General features: G+C 43.5%; 2 protein-coding genes across 5 annotated transcripts; one reads left to right on the top strand and one right to left on the bottom strand.

The window, feature by feature from the left end:
* The first annotated feature begins 1,856 nt into the window (after positions 1-1,856).
* Positions 1,857-17,050, top strand: nadkb (NAD kinase b). Of its 3 annotated transcripts, none has more exons than XM_061838490.1 (12): positions 1,857-2,059; positions 3,595-3,909; positions 3,993-4,076; positions 5,489-5,618; positions 7,038-7,146; positions 7,933-8,018; positions 8,101-8,203; positions 9,553-9,734; positions 11,393-11,492; positions 11,560-11,717; positions 11,808-11,890; positions 12,010-17,050. In XM_061838490.1, the coding sequence occupies exons 2-12, from the start codon at positions 3,596-3,598 to the stop codon at positions 12,167-12,169; spliced, it is 1,509 nt and encodes a 502-aa protein (XP_061694474.1). In that variant the 5' UTR covers positions 1,857-2,059; position 3,595; the 3' UTR covers positions 12,170-17,050. The 3 variants fall into 3 exon arrangements, with proteins under 3 accessions (XP_061694474.1, XP_061694473.1, XP_061694475.1); XM_061838489.1 differs by lacking the exon at positions 1,857-2,059 and adding an exon at positions 2,841-2,964; XM_061838491.1 differs by lacking the exons at positions 1,857-2,059; positions 3,595-3,909; positions 3,993-4,076 and adding an exon at positions 5,058-5,347.
* On the bottom strand, positions 16,701-23,923 carry sec62 (SEC62 homolog, preprotein translocation factor). 2 transcript variants are annotated; one of them, XR_009797627.1, is made up of 9 exons: positions 23,804-23,854; positions 21,562-21,670; positions 21,281-21,386; positions 21,021-21,198; positions 20,306-20,392; positions 20,166-20,226; positions 19,953-20,072; positions 17,489-18,114; positions 16,701-17,446 (listed from the first exon to the last, which is right to left on the bottom strand). XR_009797627.1 is itself a non-coding variant. In XM_061838492.1 (8 exons), exons 1-8 carry the CDS (start codon positions 23,837-23,839, stop codon positions 17,663-17,665), a joined length of 1,149 nt encoding a protein of 382 aa, XP_061694476.1. In that variant the 5' UTR covers positions 23,840-23,923; the 3' UTR covers positions 16,701-17,662. The 2 variants fall into 2 exon arrangements, 1 of the variants encoding a protein (XP_061694476.1); XM_061838492.1 differs by having other exon boundaries at positions 16,701-18,114; positions 23,804-23,923.
* Between the last annotated feature and the right edge of the window lie 781 nt (positions 23,924-24,704).

Below are 24,704 nucleotides of genomic sequence, written 5' to 3'. Positions count from 1 at the left end.
GTCTGCACCAAAATATGTATTCTGGATTCTGTTTGGTTATTACCTAGCCAATGGATTAATAAAAATAAAAAAACAGCTTTCATCATATATACCAACTGCCTCAATCGAGCATTTAAGACAAATTTGAGCAGAAGAACAAATATCCATCCATCCATTTTCTTTGCCACTTATCCTCACGAGGATCGCAGGGAGAGTTGGAGCCAATCCCAGCTGTCAACGGCCAGGAGGCGGGGTACACCCTGAACTGGTTGCCAGCCAATCACACGGCACGTAGAGACAAATAGTCGCAATCACAATCACACCTACGGGCAATTTAGAGTGTCCAATTAATGGACGCTTGTGAGGATAAGCGGCTAAGAAAATGGATACACAAAACACGTTTCAGGGTGCAGGACAACCGATGCGGAGAGCAATATTAAAAAAAATATATATTTATATATATAAATATTGGGAACAAAACCTTTCCTGCCAAAAACTCTGATTGAATTGTGAAAAAAAATAAAAATAAACAGGCGTCATGGCAACCGAAGACAAATATAGACTCCTCATTCAAGAAGAAGCAGAAGCATATGGCCCACGGGCCGCAGTTTCCGCACAAAAGTGTCCACTGGACATGAGGCGGCCGCTCCCTGGGGGGGCCAAAAACCCTCTGGAGTGTCCAAAAGTTCAACGCTATGAACTGTTTGCTCAAGGGCGTGTGGATACGACTGTAGAGCACGAGTACAGTGTGTTCTTTGAATCTATGCCACAAACACGTACACGTGCTGAAACATAGTATAGAGAATAGATATTGACATTTATTGATACTGATAATACTACATAGCGTATGTCAAAAGATAATTTCTTTTTATTTAATTTTTAATTATTTACATACAGGAATAATGTATGGCTGTACAGTATGTGATTCTATGCATATCGCTTTTATTTTGATTGAACCATCATAATCTTTCTATTACTGTACTACTATTATATACTAAATGTACTCCATCTATCCACCCATTTTCATAGCCACTTATCCTCACAAGGGTCGCAAGGGTGAGGGAATAGTCGTCATTTTAAAAGATTAAATATGCATTTTTAGCTGAAGGGAATAAAAGTTATTTAGTGAGAATAAAGTTGTATTTTTTTTCAAGTGTTACATGTGAATGCAGGAGTATTTTATAAGAATGAATCTGCATTTCTTTTAGGAAAAATAGTAAACGTTAACAAAAAAATCTATTTTATGTGAGTAACGTATTTTTCCAAGGAGTTTAATTTTTTTCCAAGTTATTTTTTGGAAATTAAAGCATGCAATTTTGGAATAAGTTATTCTTAAAAATTCAAAATGTTAGAAGGCCTCAAAAATTTCTCAAGGTATTTGTCAAAATAGTGCAAGAGTTAAGTAATTTTGCAAGGGTAAAGTTGGTCATGTCCACTTTCCAAGCTGCTTATCCTCACAATGGTCTCCAGTTGTTGTTGTTGTTGTTTTTTTTAAGTCAGTGGGACTAAAGTTGATTTTTTCCCCCAGTGGAAAAATGTACATTTTATGAAATTATTTTGGGGGAGGAAATTTGCAATAATTCCAGGCTATATCCAAAAATTATGCCAAGCGAGTAATGTATTATTGTTATTTATCATCATTAGAAGATGACACGCTTTGGCGACCCCTAACGGGACAAGCCTGAAAAAAAAGAAGAAGTATTACTGTTGTTGTGGTGATCCCTAACGGGACAAGGCGAAAGGAAAATGAATTGTTGTAATTCAAAATGAAAACGCTCGTGGCGCTGTTGCGCTCGCCAGGAAGTCTTGTGTGACGCTGATCCACCTACGCCCCCCCCCCCGCCCCCCCGCGCTCCCCGGTGTGCAAAGTAAGCGCGTGACCGCGCCGTGACGTCACGTCCCTCTCGTTCACGCGCTATTTTCGCTAACCGTGTTGCTTTTTGTTGTTTGGACGCCGGCGCGCGTCTCTGCGTGAGAGACTTCATGAAAATTAGCCACTTCCCGTCAGACTTAAGACGCTGCCCCGAGTCCCGACGACGTCCATCATGAGAGTGGCCTGCTTTGCCTCGTCGTAACTGCGGTATGTACTTCAACGACGGACGGCTAGCTGTCAACAGACGAGTCGAGGCAACTACTCATATTTGTGTTAACGACAAACATGTGTGTGCATACGACGGTGTCACACGACCCCGGGAGGAATTTTGACCTATTTTACTTGACATTTAATTGTTAACGTTTATATGTTGCATTTGTAGGCAACTATTTTGGGGCCGTTGTGTAATTGGCTAATTAAAGGAACAAACTCGTCATTCAAAACTGATTTTAAAAATATATAATGTACTTTCTTATGTTAGAATCAATAAAATCGTAATTAATGGCCTTTAAATTGTGTATTGTGGCATTTAAATGAAATCACGATGAATGGCGCTTAATGATGACGTCACGGGCTGCATTGGGCTCTTCTGGGGCTCAATGACGGATTCTCTGGTCTGCTTTTTGTCGTTCAGTACAGGACGGACCCCAAAATAACGTTTCAAACATCCACACCTCAATTTTGGCTAATATAATGATGACGTGGATAGTTCAAACTTTATTTTTCGAGGATATAACCTTGTTAGAGAGCTTTCACGCTCACTACTTAAGGACAATTTAGTTTTAATCCTGACACATTCTTTCACTTTCCGTACCATTTGTCACCATCATCGTGGGTGTGCTGGTGCACATCCTGGTTATCTTGGGGCGAGAGGCTGGGTACACCGTGAACTGGGCGCCTGCGAGTCGCAGGGCACATATATAAATAATAATAATAATAACATTTGCACCTGTGGACTCTGCAGAGTCTTCAATTAACTTTCTACCATGCATGTTTTTGTGGGAGGAAAACCAGAGTACCTACAAAAACCCACGCAGGCACGGGAAGAACATGCAAGCTCAACAGAGGCGAGGCTGGATTTGGACCCGGATTCTCAGAACTCAGAGCCAGATGTGCGAACCAGTTGACCGCCATTCTGACATGTTCTTTAAAAAAAAAATCCTCAGTAGTAGCTATTTATTCATTTTTTTTTTTTAGAGGAAAAAAAATCCTTTCAATTTTTATTTTTATGGTTGGATTTTATTCTAAAGGAATATTCAATATAATAATTACGAGAAGTCACGATAATAAGTGTAATTATTATTCTGTTTGTGTATTCTCCTCTATATTGAAGTATTACAGGTATAATCTTGCCATTAACCATCAATTTATTCAAAAATAATTTTTAAATTTTTTACTTATTAGTTACAGTATTACTACTTATTACTTATTGTATTGACTTATTTTTTATTTAGAATCCTGCCAATCATGTTGTTGATGGTATTATTGTTACTTATAAAAAATAAATACTGTTGTAAGCATTTTTGTAGTTCATTTTTAAGCATTATTTTGTACAAATCCTGCCATTGACCCCCATTTTGACTTAAGATTGTGAAATGATTATTTATCGTTATTACAAGTAATGTTATTATCATTGTTTTTTTTTTGTTTTTTTTTACCTGCAGCTTGCTCAACCTTACTGTCAATGAAATGTAATGATCAAAATTGGATCAAATTGTTTTACTGTTTTTGCCACACCGCAGTATGGAGAACTCCGAAGGCGGCACGTCACCCGAGCCCGACGGCGGCGCGACGCGGCCGTCGTCCCGCCCGGGACGAGCGTCCGGGTCGCCGCGGGCCTCCTGCTCCTCCTCAGAGCACAACGAGCCCAGGAGACGGCGCGAGGCCAGGCAGCAACAGCATCAGCAGCAGCAGCAACAACAACGGCGGCGGCGGCGGCGGGGGGATGGTCAGGAACAGCTGCTCCGGGAGACGGCGCGCCGGAGGTTGCCGGGCCAACGCGAGCACTCAGAGGCGTGCGGCTCAGTGAGCGACGCAGCGGAAAGTTCGCCTAAGAGGTTTGCTCGGGCCAAATGCCAGCTGGTCGCTCATGCCACTGGCACAGGTGGGTTGACCCGACTTCTTCCTTTTACCTCCCCAGGAGAGCTCACTTCCTTCATGGACCCTACCCGGCCACTCACTTCGGACCCAAAGCCTGCATTCTTCCTAACCCCACTTCGGTCATGTAAGCGACGTCGTTTTTGTGCACTGAAAAAAAAAATCCTTTGAATTGACTTCATTTGGATATGTAATTCCGTTTTAAATGCTTATAATTTCCCCTCTTCTCCTTAATTATGTAATAATTGTAAAATCAACCATAGGAAATCATGTTAAATGTAAATTGTTTTTGTCATATAGTCGTCATGTAAACTTGAAATAATTAATCCCATCCAGGCGACACGATTGTAACTGTATCTCAATTTTGTGTTCTTAATGTTTATTTTTAATTGAATGTATTGTGCGGCTTTAAAGCATAGGTGTCAAACTCAACGCCCGGGGGCCAGACCCAGCCCGCCGCATGGGTTTTATGTGGCCCGCGAAGGCAACTCATGTATATCAACTCCCGTGATTTTTGTGACGATCTGGAACAAAATTTCAAATTATCATATCGTAAATGAAGTTGAGATATTGCAAGCATTTTTGTGTTGCCAAATGTGAACAATAGCTGAAAAGCACATTACTCTTGATTTCTGATTCAAAACTGGTTCATAAATTTCATATGTAAATATCATAAGGCGAAAGATTTTCAGGGATTCACAGTCATAACGGCCTCCCTGAGGGAAATCGTAACTACAATGTGGCCCGCGACAAAAATGTGTTTGACACCCCTGCTTTGAAGGCTCTCCGGGCTTTATTACCCCCTTTTAGCTTTGTAAATACAATTTTAGTTTTCAAAAGTTGCTCTGCCTGTTGTGTTGTTGACATAACACAAACTTGTAAAGTCAGTGATCTGCCTGTTTACATCCACTGCTAAATGTATTGATAGAAATCTCATATTTAAAAAAAAAAAAAAATATATATATATATATATATATATTATATATATATATATATATATATATACACAAACACAGAAAGTATTGCAGCTTTTTTTTCCCAGTCACCTTAGCGTCGTAATTGTTACCAAACTCACAACAGTTTTGTAAAACGAAACCAAAAAAAAATACTGTGTAACATTTTTTGGGTGCCAGTGTGTGTGTGTGTGTGTGGACATTGACACCGAAAGCCTTGTGTAACTCTGAGATAAGATTAAAAAAAAAAAAAAAAACACGTAACAGGCCAATCGGGATTGGTGGCTTTTCCTGAAAATGGGAATGTCTCCTAGAGGAAGCGCCACCAGATGCTTTATTGTCACCCCGCGTCAGTTTGCGCGTTTCCTTCGGAGCGTGCGCGCGTTTGCCGTTCCGTTAGCACGATGCCGGTGAGCCGTAGCGCTGAGGAGGAGCAAGAAAGAAGGTAAAGTAAAAATAACAAGATGAAACCATTTTTATGGTAGTTAGTCATTACCCGAGGAAACAGAACTTGTATAGCGGGGTAAGAAATTCTATGTCACGATGGCACCAGCCACAAATTTGTGTGTGTGTTTGTGGGCCTCAGGCACATCCAGGACCCGGCAAGCCAGCGCCTTACCTGGAATAAGCCACCCGTCAACGTCCTGGTCATCAGGAAGATCCGGGACGAAAGCCTGGTGGAGCCCTTCAAAGAGCTGTGCAGGTTTCTAGTTGAGGTAACGCGTCTCCCTCTTTATGTTTTTCGATAAAAGAATGCGTGTGTGTGTGTGTGTGTGTGACCGCGTTGCGTGACTGCCGCCGACAAACGAGCCCTTTGTATGCGTTTGTACCAGAGCGGAGACATTTGCGGCTAAGAAAAAATGTCCTAGCTCAAAATGTGGCCTTTATTAAATATAAACGTTATAACACAGGTGGATCAGCTGGTAAAGCGTTGGCCTCCCAGTTCTGAGGTCCCGGGTTCGATCCCGGCCCCGCCTGTGTGGAGTTTGCATGTTCTCCCCGTGCCTGCGTGGGTTTTCTCCGGGAACTCCCATTTCCTCCCACATTCCAAAAACATGCAACATTAATTGGACACTAAATTGTCTCGAGGTCTCATTGTGAATGCGATTGGTTGTTTGTCTCTATGTGCTCTGCGATTGGCTGGCAAGCCGTTCAGGGTGTACCCCACCTCCCGGCCGACGACAGCTGGGATAGCTGCGACCCTTGTGAGGATAAGCAGCTAAGAAAATGGATGAATGGATTATAACAGACTTCACTGGCAAAGAAGTGCAAAATGAAATCCATCATGATAATCTCAACTGTTCATATATAACGCACACACCAGCTTTTGATCGAACATATGGCAGGTAGCTAGCGCAGGAAACTAACTTTGTCTACATCTTCAGTCATTTCTCCTCCTTGACAAACGTATTGATTCACCGGCCACAGAAGATCCAAATCAAAGTCCTTTGTTCACAAAAAAAAAATACGGGTGATAGCGCCTCCAAGCCCACAGCAACACGGGAAGTGTTCATCTGTTCAATTGATACCAGTCGCAATGTAAAAAGATGGACTGAAATGTCGCAAATCAAAGTCTTTGTTGGCAAAAATGATGGTTGCTAGCTGCTACGTCAGAGAATCAAGTTCGAGGGGAAAACATAAAGTTAAACCTTAGAAAATAAAACAAGTAGCAACGCAAACAGATGGACTCAAATGCATCACAGAAGATCCAAATCAAAGTCGTTTGAGCACAAAAAGCGAGTTGATACCTGTTCTATCATAGAATTCCGTCAGCCAATGAGATTATCCGAACAGTAGAAAGCTACCAGAGAAGAATCAGTGGCAGAAGCAACGGTTGGTTTCCCAAATGCTGGCGGAAATTCCTGTTAAACCAACAAGAAAGAAGGAAGTAGAAACCTATCAAAACGAAACCAGTAAACGGATAGACGCAAATTTTTCATACAAGTCACACAAAATCCAAGAAAAAGACTCTGGCAGCGATTCTGATCTAACCGAAACCAAATCAGTAACAGCCCAAGCGCGTGGACTCCGACCATCAACACGAAAGTTGGCCAACACTTTCTCAGCGCACGTGTTTTTGCCTGCGCTCTGTCTGGTGAGTAACGGGTGACGGTGTGTGTGTGCGTGCGAATCAGGAGAAGCAGATGATGGTGTACGTGGAGCGGCGGGTGGCCGACGACGGGACGCTGTCCAAGGACGAGAACTTTGGCTCCATCCGAAACCAGCTGTGCACGTTCCGAGAGGGTGAGTCGGAGTGAGCTAGCGAGGCCTGGCCGGGTCTTAAAAACATCTGCTTGTCCCACAGCTATTGATTTCACAACGTGTAAATTATTATAATAGCGGGGTCAAATGGTGGGTGTTCAGAACAAAACTTGAAATTTCAACATGGGACGAAGATGTTAGCTTTTAATTCACTTCACGTCGGACCAATTACAAAACGGCTTCTACTGTCATACTGTTGCTTTCACACACTGGAATGTACATATGTTTTTTTTTTTTAATTGTTTGCACAATTGTTTCATTTTTTTTTATCTCTTTGTATATTTGGGGCCAATATGTTTTTTTTTCAATCTTTTGTCTTTTTTTAATTTATATCTTTCTATCTTTTTGTAACTTTGACAGTATTTTCGTATAGTCTCATTTTTCGTCATTTTTTTGGTAGAAATAATTCAAACAGTGTTATTTAAATATTTTTGGCTCTTTGTAGAACTAATATTTAAACTTGTTCCACTCTCATTGGAAAAACCTTTGGCATGTTTCTTTTAGCAATGTCTTGCTAATCTTGCTAAAATATCATCTGTATCATTATGAAATTCTCATGCGGTCTGATAGAGAGATCAAGAAAATTATTTCAAAACTTTCTCCACCATTTTGTGCACATCCCTTTTTCATAACTGGGAATTTTACGTGCCACCATGTCAAGTGCCACTGATTAATTCCAAATAAAGTGCAGAGTGGGCACAAAAACCTGGCATTGGAACAGGGGTGTGTCGACTTCTTATACGCTTAGAATTGGCTGCTCTTGTGCAGGCTACGACGACATCTCCGACTGCATCGACCTGATCATCTGCCTGGGCGGGGACGGCACGCTACTGTACGCGTCGTCGCTCTTTCAGGTACGACGTCAACACGGCTCGTTAGCAGTTAGCGTCCCCGCGTCGCCCGAAGACGGCGTCAAACGTCTCTTTGTTCGTTCAGGCCAGCGTTCCCCCAGTTATGGCGTTCCACCTGGGCTCCTTGGGCTTTCTCACTCCCTTCAAATTTGAGTCGTACAAGACTGAAGTGGACAAGGTCTTCGAAGGTGCGCTACATTTAAAAAAAAAAAACAACAACAAAAAAAGTGCACCCACAAAGTCTTATCGACGCGCCACAGATAATTTTTTTGTCATGTGGTGGCAAAGCACTACTTTTTTTTTCGCCTCTGTAAAATGAAGCTTGTCCCCACAAGTTAAAATATTTAATTAGCACTAAGTTGCCACAATTTTGCCAAAGCGCTTTGTTTATATTTGACCGGGCTTCAGCTCAAGCATGAAAAAATAAATTCTCAAAGTCTTTCCGCAAATAATGAACCGGTTCTGGGCAGGGGGAAATAATCCGGAAATGGGGAAGTTCACGACTAGCAAACTTGTTGGCCTTTACAACTGTTTATTTTTTTCAGTTGGCCATTTTCCACACATTTGCAGTTCATTTTTGTTTTCTCAAGATACACTTCCCTCCAGAATTATTGGCCATTTGCATTTTTTAAAATTTTTTTGGGTTTTAGTTGCTCCATCCATCCATTTTCTTTGCCGCTTATCCTCACGACTGCTGCAGCCTATCCCAGGAGGTGGCCAGCCAGTCGCAGGGCACATAGAGACAAACAGCCGCACTCACAATCACACCTATGGGCAATTTAGAGTGTCCAATTAATGTTGCATGTTTTTTTTTTGTAGGATGTGGGAGGTAACCGGAGTGCCGGAGAAAACCCACGCAGGCACGGGGAGAACATGCAAACTCCACAAAGGCGGGGCCGGGATCGAACCCGGGTCCTCAGAATCATCAATCATTAATTATCAAGTTAATGATTGTTTTGGAGGCCCATCTGAAATTTTTGGAATCTCATGATTGAATGAAAAAACAAAAAAAACCTCACTGTATTTCTGAATGGATGAGCAAATACTGTAGTATAAATTACTATTTTTAAAAAATAATCAATATTATACATATGGCGGCACGGTGGAGGAGTTCTGAGGACCCAGGTTCGATCCCGGCCCCGCCTGTGTGGAGTTTGGATGTTCTCCCCGTGCTTGCGCGGGTTTTCTCTGAGCCCTCCGGTTTCCTCCCACATCCCCAACAACATGCAACATTAATTGGACACTCTAAATTGCTCCTAGGGGTGATTGTGAATGCGATTGGTTGTTTGCCTCGATGTGCCCTGCGATTGGCTGGTGACCAGTTCAGGGTGTACCCTGACAGCTGGCCCTTGACGGCTGGGATAGGCTCCAGCACTCCCCGCGACCCTCGTGTGGATAAGCGTCAAACAAAATGGATGGATGGATGTATTCGGTGTACAGCTGCACATAAATTTAGATGTGAGCAGCAATGTTGGACCGGCTCACCACCAGTATTGGCGCTGAGTGTCGCTCCCGCTCGCCCCGTTTCCGTCTTCAGGGAACGCGGCCATCACTTTGCGCAGTCGCCTGAAGGTGAAGGTGGTCAAGGAGATGCTGGAGAGGACGGCCGCCGTTCCTCCGCCGCCGCAGCCGCAACGGGATCAGGAAGAGGGACACAACGGCCTCGTTCCTCACCGCTACACCAGCAGCGAGGCGGGCAAGGTCACCCTGCAGCTTCAGGTGAGCGCTTCTCGTTTTGCGATGAAAAATTCGCCGAAACACTGATAGTGATTATGTCTAAAAAAAATATCATTTTAGAATGGCGGCTGTAAGTTTCCGCTTCTGTCACTTTTCCGTTTCCCCGTTTTCTTTTTCCTCCCCTCAGACTCTTGTTTTCTTTTTTTTTTTTTTTCCTCCTCCGCCCGTTGTGCGTACGCCGGCCGCGTTGCCGTGGAGACAGTCATAATAAAGCTGCCGGGCGGAGGGAGGCGGACGTTTTGTCGTGTACTTGTGTTGAGGCCGGTTGCCGCGGAGACGGTGGCGTCAGCGGCGCAGCGGCCGCCAAATGGGTGTTTAACGGAGTCTGCTAACGTGAGCGCACAGCTGCGGTGGATCAACCCCCCCTCCGAGATCCCCTCGCCTGCGTGTCTCCTCTCACCGATGGAGCGCAGACGCTGAGTGATGATTCTGCCGTCAGAGCCTCGGTCCGGGGGGGAGGGCGCGCTCGGCGGCTAACGTCAGCGCACCTGTCAGAAGTCGCGAGCGTCTGACGCGCAGGACGCTGATCTGTATGCGCTGCCGCGTGATGATTTCTTCTTGGGGTCAAGTTGGGCGGGGGAGGAATTCTCATGTGTGGAAGACTTGAGCTGTTTGTACGACTTTCAGCGGCTCAAATGTCTTCTTCTGGTCCAAGTGGCGGCTGGGCTGGTGTCGAGCCAAGCTCACTTTGGGTGGGGGTCGGGATCGAGAATTTGGTCTCTGATCCGTCCACGTCACAAGCGTGCTTTAGCGTAGAGGTGCAACGATTCATCGACTGGTTGACAACGAAGCGATTATTAAGTTAACCCATTCATGGGCAGGGCGACAATTTTTATGCCTGATTGAGATAAAAGTATCCGAACAGGCCACAATCAAGGCGATAACACTTCTTTTTTGTTTATGGTGAAGTTATATGATAACTTTACTAATTTAAAATCTCATCCCGAAAAGGGGACGCTGACCGCGAGAGGTTACTTGGGTTTTCTTAGTAGATTGCCCCAAAAACCAGAATCAGAATCAGATTGAAATACTTAAATATTTTGATATACTGAAGGATATAATGCGTGAAAATCATGATATCCCAAAAATGACCACGAATGGGATAATTAATGATTGTTTTGGAGACCCATCCAAAAAAATTTTGGAATGTCATGATTGAATTAAAAAACAAAAAAAACGCAAGAGAATTTCTGAATGGATGAGCAAATACTGCAGTATAAATTACCATTTAAAAAAAAAAAAAAAAATGAATATTATATTATAGATATAGCGGCACAGTGGATCAGCTGGTAAAGCGTCAGCCTTGCAGTTCTGAGGGCCCGTGTTCGATCCCAGCCCCGTCTGTGCGGGGTTTGCATGTTCTCCCCGCGCCTGCGTGGGTTTTCTCCGGGCACTCCGGTTTCCTCCCACATCCCAAAAACATGCAACATTAATTGGACACTCCAAATTGCCCATAGGTGTGATCGTGAATGCGATTGGTTGTTTGTCTCTATGTGCCCTGCGATTGGCCGGCAACCAGTTCAGGGTGCAGCTGGGATAGGGTCCGGCACTCCCCGCGACCCTCGTGAGGATGAGCGGCAAAGAAAATGGATGGATGATTGAATTATTACATTACACTTGACCCTCGTGTTGGCGTGCAGGTGCTTAACGAGGTGGTGGTGGACCGCGGGCCCTCGTCCTACCTGTCCAACGTGGACTTGTACCTGGACGGACGCCTCATCACCTCCGTGCAAGGCGACGGTGAGCGCCCCCCTCCGCCCGTTTTGTAGCGTTGGCGCTGATCCGTCGCGTGACCGTCCTCCGCCAGGCGTGATCGTGTCCACGCCGACGGGCAGCACGGCGTACGCGGCGGCGGCGGGGGCGTCCATGATCCACCCCAACGTGCCGGCCATCATGGTGACGCCCATCTGCCCGCACTCGCTCTCCTTCAGGCCCATCGTGGTGCCTGCTGGGGTGGAGCTCATGGTAGGGGAGAACAGGACCTTTTTTTACATACACCGCACATTTAAGCGTTTTTACTATGTACAATGATTTTATTTTTGTTTTTATTTATAGATCACTTTGTCCCCCGACGCAAGGAATACAGCCTGGGTGTCGTTCGATGGCAGGAAGAGACAAGAAATCCAACATGGTGACTGGTACGTTCACCATCGTGAACATGACCGTCCATTGTTAGCAACTGCAATTATGTGATTAATCTGAAATAAACAACAGATTCCTAAAATAATTGTTTTTTTGTGTGCGCCCGCGTCCTTAGCATCAAGATCACGACGTCGTGCTACCCGGTGCCGTCCATCTGCTGCCACGACCTGGTGTACGACTGGTTCGAGAGCCTGGCGCAGTGCCTTCACTGGAACGTGCGCAAGCGGCAGACGCGCCTCACCGAGGCGTCCGACACTTCCGACACGGAGAACTGAAAACCCCCCCACCACCACCACCACCACCACCACCCACGTCCCCTCGTCGCAGCTCCTGAGCCAGATGTCGTCGTGCCCGTGACGTATTTTTTTTACATTCCACATGGTGTTGAATTACTAGAAACATCTTTATGTATATATTTGTACAAATTAACAGGTTAGTTCCGAGTTATTTAATGCTATATTTATATATTTCTAAAGAGTTCCACACCACCACTTAGAGCAGTGTTTTACAATCTTTGAGCCAAGGTGCTTATTACAAAAAAAAAAAAATCACAGACTCGACACTACAGCGAGAATAGCACTGCTGCGAATTCGCTAAATTTTACAAATACTGTCATGGAGTTTTTTTTTCCGAAAAGGGGTTGTCATTGTGTATGAATGCCAATCGAACCCACGCTACACGACTTTAGTTTTAGTTTTGGTTTAATTTTCCAACGCAAACATGAGGCTGTTACAGACGGGCAAACGTGGATGTGCATGAGCACTGTACACAAAAATGCTCTAAGGTGATGAAACTCACCTTGTTTGGATTCACACAGTAAAGGTTAGAGAATGTAACAACAGTTGTAATGGCAAAGTAGATGACTGTACGTGGCCTATGAGCAGCTGCATTGAGACTGAGAAGCAGGAACTCGCTTACGTTTTCATTTTTGATGACGCAAGATTGCAACGTCGCAAATGCAGGTAGAAAAAAAAAAAAAAAAAGTCTACACCTGACAGCGACACTAAGATTCCACCAGGAGGCGCTAAATGTTTTTAATTGCACACACACACAAACGGATTTTCAGCACAAGCGGAGTTAATATAGAGCTCGTGCACCTACGTCATAAAATCACGTGACTTTTGTTTCCCTCGCCACATTGCCGGACAAGCTTAGCGTTGCTCAATGCTAAGTCGGTTGGAGACGACACGGAAATATGGCTTGTAGCACGACGCCCGGAATTTTGTCCGATACCGTTAAAAATTTCGAAGGTGAAAGTAAACGACGGTACGTGGAAAAGTGGGATAAACTCGGCACAGAGGACCCGTATTTAATGCCGAAGTTGATATTTTCGCCGCTAAAATATTGGACAGGAAATTTGCTTTCGCTTGTCTTGGAAAACTGGATCTACACGTGGATCCGGTGAGTTAGTCGTCGAGATTTACACGGAAAAGTCTGAAAGCGTAGAAAAGTCTGGACGCATACGAATACTTTGTTGCTGGATCTGTTCTCAATCAAGAATAAATCCGGCATAGTGACAATTTTGACGGCTCATGAACGCGAAAGCGTGTTTGGCCACACGTTGTTAACCTTTGGCAAAATCCATCGATCTTTTTCGCTAGTATTCAATACAAATACCAATATTTAAATAAATGACCCTTGGTTTTACAAAAACTCTCATTCGTGAACTATGATTGGAAAAAAACAAAGGGATGGAGTCGTCTCCGCGGAACGTACACGGAAGCGATTGCGGCTACACGTTAATCTCTGGAAACCTTTCTGCTGCGACAGACGCTTTTTCTTTTTTCTAAATATGCATTGTTCTCAAATGTGCCAACTTGACATAGTAAATACTTCTTGCTAATTTGAGACAGAAGAATAATTCCGACTTGAAATGAAGCGATCGCGTGTGTATTTTTGTTGGGCGCCATCCATCAATTTAATTGCTGAAATCCATCCATCTTTTCTCATCTTTTTCAGGTGCTATTCTGTAGAATGACGTCTTTGAATCAATCTTTCTCTTCTGTTGTGACAACCAACAGCACAACAGGTCTCGGGTATTGTAAATATTCTCCTCCGGTTCAATGCCCCCCCCACACACACACACACACACACACTGTCGAGCAGCTCATTTTGACCGGCAATATGGCGGCGTGAAAATGGTGACGTCACGTGCACGAGCTCTATAAAGGTGCCCTGAAATATTGAATAATTCGCAAATGTCCCCTCCCCACCAACACGAGGGGTTCTCCGGATGCTAATGAATTTGCACTTGGTCTAAAATCTCATCCTTTTAAATTGAACACATAAGCTATTATTCTGTTCTATAATTGATAACAGGTGGATACGATGGAGGATCTGGTTCGATTGTCGGGCTCACAGTTCCGAGGACCAGAGATCAAATATTATTAATTAATCAGGGAGCGTTTTGAGGGTTGCTTAGCCCCATAAAATAATAAGGAAAAGTGAAAAAAATGAAGGGAAAAAAAAGATGTAGGGTTCCACTTTGACACTCACTCCAAAAAAATGGACTGAAACTGCTAATTGTACATAGATGCCACAAGATGGCAGCAAAGCACTTTTTTCATGACATGACTGAATGAAGCTCCTCCCTTCATTCCAGATAGTTCTTTGGCAATACTTTTCTACACGCCTTTGACTTGAGCACACACAAAAAAAATAGTGAAAGTTTTTCAGCAAATAACAACGAATAGCTTGCCAAATAAAGTCCACAAATCGTCAAATTCACGAATGCCGAAGTGTGAATTTGCCGTTTGATGTAAATTGCACCCTCTACCATCTGGCGGGAGAACATCACTTCTACAATTTGTTGTCAATAAATATTTTCAACCAGTTATTTGAATTTACTACCGCACAGTCGCATGAGTCGAAACATAATGTAAAAAAACCCCAAACAAACACTTGATGGTGCTTCTTTTTTTTTTTACTGCAATATTTCCAGACATCCATGATTCTTTTTTTTTTTTTTATTAAATTATATTCCAATATTGCATGAGAATCTAACGCAAACAAGAATAGGCAGTCAAAGAGGACGAGAGAGAGAAAGAGAGAGAGAGACTATTGACGACTAGGGCGTTTCACCCCCCCGCCCCAACCCGCAATCAAGAGTGTCCTTTTAATAGAATGTCATAGAATATTATATACTATATTGTACGGGAGAACGTAGAGGGAGACACGAGAACCAACACAAATGATGACTGCAAGAACAGAAAATAGCACTAAGAAAAATTATGGAATAAATTAAAGGGGCTGAAAGAAAAAAAATGGAAAGATTTCTATTGTGTTATTGTAACAAGAAGTATAAATCCAACATAGCAGCAGGGCAGGGAGCCAAGATGGATGTATATTTATAGATATTTAACACCTCCTAATAATAGAGAAGACGCAAAGAGGCAGTTTCGTGGACTGCAAACATGGTATGCATAATTATAGCTCATAAATTCGAATGTGACCAAAAACTGGCTGAAGAACACCCAACGCAACAGTTCAAAGTTCGTTCTTCGGACGAGTCACAATAATTTCTCGGGAAATCAAAAGTTTCAAATTCTTTTGATGTTGAAACCACAACGCAAACATGACGGGACTAAATCATATTTAAGCAAGAAAGGTGAGGATAATTTGATTTCTCCCCCCCCTCCCCCTTTACACCTGGCAAAAAAAACAAACTGAATTTAAGTCGGAATTTTTGGGCAAAGTACTTTTTTGAATAATGGCATATTTTGGAGAAATGTCAAGAATTTTACAAAAATAAAGTTTCAAAAAGCTACAAGTTTTAGAATTGTGAGATTCTCATAGTAAAATAATCTTTAAAGGTACAATTAAATTACTATTCTTATATAATATTACGACACTTTTCAGGGCTGTAATTTTACGAGAATAAACCATTTGTGCCCCCCCCACCAGGAATTAAGTCATAATGTGTTAAAAAAAATGCTACCATTCTTGTAATGTGTCAACTAAATTATGACAACCCCCCCCCCAAAAAAAAAAGTCTCTTATGGCAGAAGTCATAATTTTCTTTTTTTTTACAGGTCTTAACATTTCCCCCCAAAAAATGTAACCATTCTTGTAATGCAACTAAATTTTGATATTTTGAAATTTTTGGTCATATTTTCTGAAATGGAATTTATGACAGCAGAACTCAATTTTTTATTATTTTAGGAATGCCATTTTGAGCAGGGGGGGGCCTTGCACAACTTAATCAAACTCCCGACAGCCTTCAGTGTGGTTGTAAAAATATGATTTTATATACTCTCAATAATCCAAATATTCAGCCTTTGTTTCTTAGAAAATTACATCTTTCCTTTCAGCTTGTCCCGTTAGGGGTCGCCACACCGTCCTATCCCAGATTAATTCCTGTAATACTTTTGAGTTTATTCTTGTAAAAATTAAGATCTTGAAAAAGATGTGACATGACCTTTTTATTTTAAAAAAAATATTGCTACTTTTATGCTAAACATTTATGTTTAAAAAAAAAGTATATTCCCCTAACATGAGTCCATCCATAAAATATTTTTCTTTTTTGTGTGTGGTATAAATCTCTTTTTTTTATGTGCGGTATACGGTATTTTTATTCTTTTGCGTGCACGCCAACTGGTCCTTGGTCAAATACAAACGTGATCCACGTCAACGCTTCCACGCTGCGCTCGTTTGTCGGACGACGTTGTCAGACTGGCTGACAACGCGCACCCCCGGCGTCGTTTAGCATCTTCTTATTTTTTGGAATTTCATCTACATGGACTTTTATTTTGAAACCGGACTTGTTTTTGTGAACCCCACATGTATATAAAGAAAAAATAAGACGGGTGGGGGGGAGGGCAAAATAAAGTTCACCTTACAAGACCGCCTTGCTTTTCGGTTCTTTTAAAACAACAACAAAACATTTTTTTAAAAAAAGGGGTTGGTCCCTCTTGGTTCCGTGGAGATGTGTGCACAAAATGCGGGACAAAAGACCGTTGGACCTTTGCTGTGTGAACTGACCTGTGTATTTTTTTTTTTGTTTTGGGGTGGGGGGCAGGTGAGATTCCAGTAAGTAAAGGAAATTTTTGAAACAGAATATTCCATATTCTAAACTTTCCATGGGAATTGTGAGAAATGAAATGTCAAAAGCAGTTGCCTAGCGCCGGAGCCCCTCCCCCATGTTCGCCCCCCTCCCCCCACCTTTATTCGGGCAACGTATCCAAAGTTGGTTCCCAACTCCAAATTTTGGCAGCAGTGAATCCGATGACTGTTCATTTCTCGACGAAAACAATTTTACTTCTGGATTTTTTTTTGTACTCTATGATCTCCAACCTTTCAGCTGAGGCTCATATTTTAGCAACTATTTATGTTTGCTATAACATAAGGAAACATAAAATATGGAAGTAAATGAGTGCCACGGGGATTTGAATTTAAAATGACATTTTTCAATAGTTGCTACGCTTTGCTGTCTGTCTGGTGGCACCCGACGGTGAATTTCAGACAGCGAATTGTCGCCGGTTGAATTATTACCAGTGAAAAGTGTACGTCGCACAAATGTGTTCAAAATTCAAAATCTACTTCCCCATGAGGACCTTTTTCGCGTTTTGGCCGTCAGACGTTTGCGCCTGCGCAACCTTCCGTTTTGTAACTTTATTCTCGTTGAATTCCCATGAAAAGTTTCCGCGTTTGCAAATGCTGCAGTTTGAAATGACGCGAGAAGGAGACGGCGGGTGACCCCCCCGGGCGAGGGGTGGGAAGTCTGCGGCAATTTTTTTTTTTTTTGGGGGGGGGGGGGGTGGAATTTTTTTTTACGACTGAGCGGCGGGGACTCGAGCGTCTTTCCCCGCTTCTTCCTGGTCTTCGTCTTCTTCCGTGTGCTGGTCCAGCTCCTCCCTGGTGATCATCTCAAAGTCGTTGCCGTTGCTGTGCTGCGAGCCGTCCTCCTCCCTGCGCTCGCTGTCCGTGTCCGAGCGCCGGCCTTCCTCTTCCTCGCGCTCCTCTTCGTCCTCCTCCTCCTCCTCGTCCTTCTTCTCGCTGTCCGACTTGTTGTCGTCGCTGTCCGACTTGCGGGCCTCGGCGCCGCCGTCCTTGTCGTCCTTGGCTTTCTTGCCGCCGCTTCTCCGCGGGCCTTTGTACTTGTGCGTGTAGAGCGGGCGGAAGGAGTCGATGAAGCCCACGTCGGCCGTCAGGTTGGGGAGGAGCCAGAAATGGTGGCGCCCGGCCGTCACCAGCCAGATGAACAGGAACAGGATGCAGCGAGCTGGCGGGGAAAACGGGAGATGCCCGACGTCGTCACAAGAAGCTTTGCCTCCAAACGAAAAGCAGCGTAGCCAAATTCGGGCATTTTTTTTTTCCTCCTTGCCGTTCAAAGCGCGCAAAGGCCGGATCGTTCTAGTGCGTCCCAAGAAAATTATCCAATGCTATGAGGCATTTCGTCAAAAGTCCCGTACACACGTACCTTAATCAGGCCAAATTTAAACATTTTGTTTCCCAAAATCAGCAAAGTCAGTCAGTAAAAGATTTATTTCGACCAACCGTCGACTGTTTCACTTTTGGGGTGGGATGAATCATCATGAGTCATTTTCTTCAAAAGTGGCTCACACACAACAATTAGCTGAAATTTAAAGGTCAAGTGTCATGAAATGGTTTTTGGATGGATTTTTAGTAGGTTATTAATGTAAAAAACGTCATCCGGTATGGATCCACCTGTTTTTTTTCCACCGCAAAGCGTGATTTTCACGTATATGGCTTTTTGTGACCCCAGCCATGAAAATCCTCTCGAGGGATTTGTTTTCGAGAAGAAGCAGGAAGTGACGTACGGGTCAGGAGCGCTCTCCAGTGGACTCGTTTGTTTCTATTAGTTTTACCCGCGGGATGGTAGCTCGTTGTTCCTCCGCTTTAGCCAAAATGCCGGCTCGTTGCATTGCTCGACATTACTTGAACACTCGAGAGGATGGATTTGCTCTTCATACTTTTCCAAAAGATCCGGTTCGTCGTGAAAAATGGATTGCACGGGTGCAAAAGATGAGAGCTTCGTGGGTTCCAAATGACAGGTAGGTGTGTATACAGCTACTAAATAAATAATAGTTTAGGGCGGACCACGTAATCGGTCTCTCATAACGTAACAAAAGATCCACGTACGTATGACGGGTGCTAAATGTGTTGACATGCGCGTCGGACGGCTGCCGCGTCGGCTCGCGAACGGCGGCGGCTATGAACAACGCTGCCGACAACCGCCTACTCAGCCACGTGCGACGACAACAACGTGGCCCGGCTCGGCGCCGAGGTGGCTTATCACCAAATGTCAATAAATAGAATAATAAACAACAATAAATAGAATAATAAACAGCCGGCTGCAATGGCTCATTGCCGCCGCGGAAGTGGATCGGACAGGGAGGCAGTTTGGCCTGATCCGCGTATCATCTAAATATGGCTCGAAACAATAGGGTAATATTGCCCCGGTCACTTCACTCGGTTGTGTGGTGTTCTGCTTTTCGAAAAGAGCTTCCGTGTCTGAAGGGGCGTGTTCGCCTCCCACAGCGTGTTTTCAACGGCGAATGTCTGGGGTGACGTCACGGACAGGAGATGCAGCCAATATGGCGACCACTTGGATCTCGAATGAAACTTATGCAATTTTGCGCATGGCTGACGCGCTCTCCGCTCATATTTATTTTTCGTATAGACATTGCAGTGAATAATGTTATATGTATTTTTCATTACAATATCTATTTTAGAATGTCTATATGGATGACACTTGACCTTTAAACATGGCAACCCACTTCTGATCAATGTCAGCAAAATTAGATTTTGCAACCAAAGTTTGGAAAATTGCAAACTCTCCTTTTCAGCTTCTATTTCTTTGTATTTGAGTGCAACTGCAAACCTGCAGTAACTATTTTATTACACTTGAGGGCAGCAAAAACAAGAACTGGCCTGCCTACTTTCAGCTGAACCACTTTTTTTTTTTTTTTTTTTTTTTAATGCGGTTCTGATTTAGGCGGACGTGTGCTTTTCTGGCTCGGTGCCTTTCAACCTCTTCGACCATCTTTTTCTAGAACTGTGGCGGCGACAAAACGAGAGCGAGGTGAGCGTCCTTACCGACGGCGAGGAGCAGAATGCTGGCCACGAAGCAGCCGGCGGTCACGCTCATGTAGTAGACGCCCACGCGCATTTCCGCGGGCCACAGCGGGAAAAGCGTGGCGGCGATCACGGCGATCACTGACAACGACAAAACGCGTTGAGAGAAGTGACAAGAACGCCGGCGGGTAAAAAAACAAAAAGAAAACAAGCGTGCGTGTTGAGCTAACTGACCCAGGACCAGCCCCATGGCGAATGTCTTGAAGGGGACGGGGTCGTAAATCCACACGTACACCTGCGCAGATTTGTGTGTGTGTGTGTGTGAAATTATTGCCAAAACGGTCGCCCGGGCAACCGGCGGGTGGCTTTTCTACCTCGTTTCCGTCGAGGAAGAGCTGGTCCTCGTGCGGCTCCAGCTTGAACTTCTTCTTCACCTCCTTCTTCTTTTTGGGGCTGTCGTCCTGCAAGAAATGTCGTCACGTGAAGCGGACGCTTCCCGCCACGGCGCAAATAAAGAACTTCGGGGCGGTCTTGATGGTCTCGGTGAACTCAATTCAACTCGCGTCACAATAATGAATGCTGTATTTTCCGTACTATAAGGCGCACCTAAAAGCCATACATTTTCTCAATAGCCGACGGTGCGCCTTAAATATGAATCAAGTTTTAATAAAGGCAATGCATTGAAGGTGCGCCTTATAATGCAGTGCGGAAAATACGGTAATTTAATCGATCGTGAGTACGCAGAAGGAGCAGCGCAATGAACGGAACTGGGGCATTACATCTTGATAAGACAAATGCTTTCATTTTGTTTTTTACATTGTTATAACTTTTTAGAATGCACAGTATTACGTTGTGCTATTTTTCCTTATCGAAAACAAACCTTTAGTGTCTTTTGTCAGAGAACGAAACAAATCATTGAATGGAAATGCTAATCACGTAGGATATTTGAGTTTTGAGTGCACTCATGGAACAAATGAAACTTGTACAGTAAAGCCTCGGTTCTCGAACCGAAATTTTTTTCCCTCCTGTTTTCGGACAAAAATCGGTACTCGAACGCCCCCGTCAAAATCATCGATCGCTTTTACGTACGCTTTTGTCCTTCTTCGTTTCTCCGGCGTCTGCCGCCTCCTTCTTCTTGTCCTTTTTGCCCTTCTTGTCCTCCTCCTTGCCGCTGTCGCCTTTGGACTTCTTGTCCTTCTTGGGGTCCTTCTCGGACTTCTTCTTCATCACTTTGAGCGCTCGGTTGAAAAACTGCTTCTTGAGGAGTCTGCGCGGGCAGCCGGGGAAAAACGCCACACGTGGGTGAGCCGTGCGGCGGGGGTGCGGCCCGAAACGTGCGCCGCGGGTACCTGTTGCAGTAGACCAGCACCGATTCGCGGGTGGTGAAGACCGCCTCCTCGCCCTTCTTGGCCTTGGCCCACTTGGAGTCCAGTATGCAGTCCACGGCCTTGGATGCTGGTTGGGGGAACACACCAGACAAAACAGAACATAAAATAAAAATAATAATAAAGTTTTGGATTAGCCCAAAACAAAAACAAACAACTGCATTTTCCAGGAAATGCCTTTTTCCTGAACTCCGACTGGCTGAAAAACAGGCTGCGGCTTTGCCCTTGCCGCGGCGACCGCTCACCGGTGAAGTAGTCCACTCGCTGGCCCATCATGTTGGTGGACTTGGTGGGGCAGTTGAAGCGCAGGTACTTGGCCACCGCCTTCTCCTCCTTGGTGAGCTCGCTCAACTCCTGCACGCAAACAAAACAATCTTCACTTTTGATGGACGGCGTCAAGACTCCGCCCCTCCCGACGCGTTGCGCTTCCGAGCGGTGAAGACGCAACCGACTGATAGTCCAGTCAACGGCTGGTGTCAAACTCAAGCCCCGGGGGCTCAGATGCGGCCCGCCACGTGATTTCATGTGGCCCGTGAAGACAAACTGTACTGAACGGAGTTTGGCTGGCTGTTAATTCTGCATTCTACACGTAGAAAGAACAATACAGTGCAAAGTCAATGTTTTCTGAAAACTACCATACACGAAATGACGACGACGAACTTCCTGTGCGTTCCGGTTGTTGCTTTGTCCACAAAGGAAGTTCCATCTTCCCTGTAACTGTACTAGGCATGAACGAATGAGTGCTGCCACCCAGAGGTCAGACGCGCGATTACAATCAACAAGGCTGTGTACAAATGTAACTGATTAACAGCGAAAACGGAAGACTATCTCGAGATATTGCAGGGCAGAACACAAATCAGCAATGTATCAGCTTCCATGATTATTGCTCAAATCTGTCCCAAAACTTCAAATTGCCATATCATAAATGACGGCATTGATATTCTGCAAGCATTTTTGTCTTACCAAACATCAACAAGAGTTGAAACCCCATTTACCCATGATTTATGATTCCAAAACTAGCTGCTAACTTTAATGTGTAAATATGATGAGTCATCCATCCATTTTCTTAGCTGCTTATCCTCACTAGGAAGTGCTGGAGCATATCGCAGCCGCACTCACAATCACACCTATGGGCAATTTAGAGTGTCCAATTAATGTTGCGTGTTTTGGGGATGTGGGAGGAAACCGGAGTGCCCGGAGAAAAGCCACGCAGCCACGGGGAAAACATGCAAACTCCACACAGGCAGGTCCGCGATCGAACCCGGGACCTCAGAACTGCGAGGCCAACGCTTTACCAGCTGATCCACCGTGCCGCCCTACACGTTCCTGTGAAAGTGAAACGTCGTTTTAACAGATACGGGAAGCAACGCGCTGGTGCCGTCAGTTATGTGGCTAATTTACATGTGACAGGATGTGTGCAAATCGCATGTAAATTAGCAATGTAATGGCAGGCTGCGGGTTCAAATCCTGGCTGGAGGAGCTCAATGTGGATGTTTTTTTTAGAATAATTTTGTAGTTTATTGTGTCTTTTAGGCCATAAAACAGCTTTAGACAGTTTTGTACTGGATGGTAGTATTTAGGCAATAAAAGTGTTTTAACAAAAAAGAAAAAATATAGACCGTAATAGACGACCCCCCCACCAATTAGCTAAATTGAGGTTCCACTTTACGGGGGAAACAATCTTTCGTCAATGTCAAAACATGTGCTATTAATACAGAACATTAAACAAAAAAAGGTTCCCCCAAATACTTGGGTTCTTCGCAGTTAAATGAGTATTAAAAATTTACATCTAAAAACAAAAAAAGTCAGAGTATCACCTTCATTTGATGTGGTACACGCTGGAAAGTTGATTAAAAGTCGAATGTACGGATAATGAAATGACCATTTAGAAAAGCAAATTTGTCAATAAGGAACATTTGTTAATGTTCAATCTTACAAAATAAAACTTACAAACGACCTTCCGTTTTGCACATAACTTGCACACTTCAAGGTGGAAGCTAATGATGGCTGCATAAGAGGACTACCACCATAAATCGCCATAAAATAATAATTATATTAAAAAAAAAAAAAAGCATGCACTGAATTGCTGCACATTGCCACATGTTGCCACACATTATGTAAACACGTCCGGCATTACTGGAGCTGACGCGGCTTTTGCCACAACACACCTCAATCGGACGCAAAAAGACACACCAGACAGTCAGACAAGAGTCCAAAATAAAGCAGCTCTAATGCTAATTATGGTTACATGAACGTTTAAATCAGTAGACGGCGTTTATAGTCGCGTTTGAGCCGAGCAGCGCGGCTCCGATGTAGTTCGAACGCAAGCTAACGTTAGCCACGTTAGCATCTGCAAGCCTCCTCAAGCCGGCAACGAACAGTCTTCGTGCGGGCTCGTGAGTCGACGAAAGGCGGTTGTGCGTCTTCGCTCCACCGGCCTGTGGCGGAGCTTCGAGACAGGGAGAGAGAAAACAAAAATCATCCTACCTGGATCCGTTTTTTATGCCTCCTGCGCTCCGCCATGATCGTCCACACACAACTCAGCTTTGGCAGACCGAAATCTCGCGGTGACTATCGCGAGACTACGAAAAGAAGCTAGGGTTTTTTTCTTTTTTTTTTGCACAGCACTTGTTTTTTATTTTCATTTTGTATTTTATTTTCTACAATACTCCAAGGGGACATTAGAGGAGGTAAAAGCCAGAATGCGGTTTATTTTAAGCATTTTTGTTTTAGACAGTTTAACTTTGTTTAATTTTAAATGTACCTGAAATCTGAATTTATTGATTATAAACAATATAGCATTAGTACTAGTTTGCACAACAACAGGAATATTTGGATTTTGGATGATGTTTGAAATTAAATGTAAAAATAATCACATTTTTAAAAACACGATTAAAATCTTAATTAACAGTTATGCATTTATACTACTTTATATATTAAAATATTTGAATACTTTTTTTAAGAGCAGTGCCATTTTTATGTATATATATATATATATATATATATATATATATATTTAAGTTTGTGGAAGGTATACAATGTCAACAATATAGCATTAATATTAGTTTGTAATAATAATACTCTAATAATGCCAATTATCATCATAATAAAAGTTAATTTTCACTGGATATTTCAGACATTTCCAAATTTCTAAAAACAATTTGGAGATGGCTCCTTACTGTTCCAAAATTCATATCTGAGTCAAACATTTATTGTATTTATCTGATTTATGGAACGCTTCAACACAGTGTTGTTGTATTATTACAAAAAATATCTGTTAGTTGGTAATTCGTGAGGATCACACCTACCAATGTAAAAATGCAAAAAAACATCAACCTTTATTTACACTATTTAAAAATTTGAAAAGTCGTAGAAAATTTCAATGACA

Source organism: Syngnathoides biaculeatus, chromosome 13, assembly GCF_019802595.1.
Source record: "Syngnathoides biaculeatus isolate LvHL_M chromosome 13, ASM1980259v1, whole genome shotgun sequence".
NCBI lineage: Eukaryota > Metazoa > Chordata > Actinopteri > Syngnathiformes > Syngnathidae > Syngnathoides > Syngnathoides biaculeatus.
This window is presented reverse-complemented; position numbering and strand designations above follow the sequence as displayed.

Excerpts from the sequence above, each read along its gene's own strand:
- nadkb (XM_061838489.1), top strand. The coding sequence starts at position 2,843 with ATGTTTTTGTGGGAGGAAAACCAGAGTACCTACAAAAACCCACGCAGG. Across the intron at positions 5,619-7,037 it reads TGTGCAGGTTTCTAGTTGAG|GAGAAGCAGATGATGGTGTA; the intron begins GTAACGCGTCTC and ends CGTGCGAATCAG. Across the intron at positions 8,019-8,100 it reads ACGCGTCGTCGCTCTTTCAG|GCCAGCGTTCCCCCAGTTAT; the intron begins GTACGACGTCAA and ends TTGTTCGTTCAG.
- sec62 (XM_061838492.1), bottom strand. The coding sequence starts at position 23,839 with ATGGCGGAGCGCAGGAGGCATAAAAAACGGATCCAG. Across the intron at positions 21,199-21,280 it reads GTGCTGGTCTACTGCAACAG|ACTCCTCAAGAAGCAGTTTT; the intron begins GTACCCGCGGCG and ends CTGCCCGCGCAG. Across the intron at positions 20,393-21,020 it reads AAACGAAGAAGGACAAAAGC|GACGACAGCCCCAAAAAGAA; the intron begins GTACGTAAAAGC and ends CATTTCTTGCAG.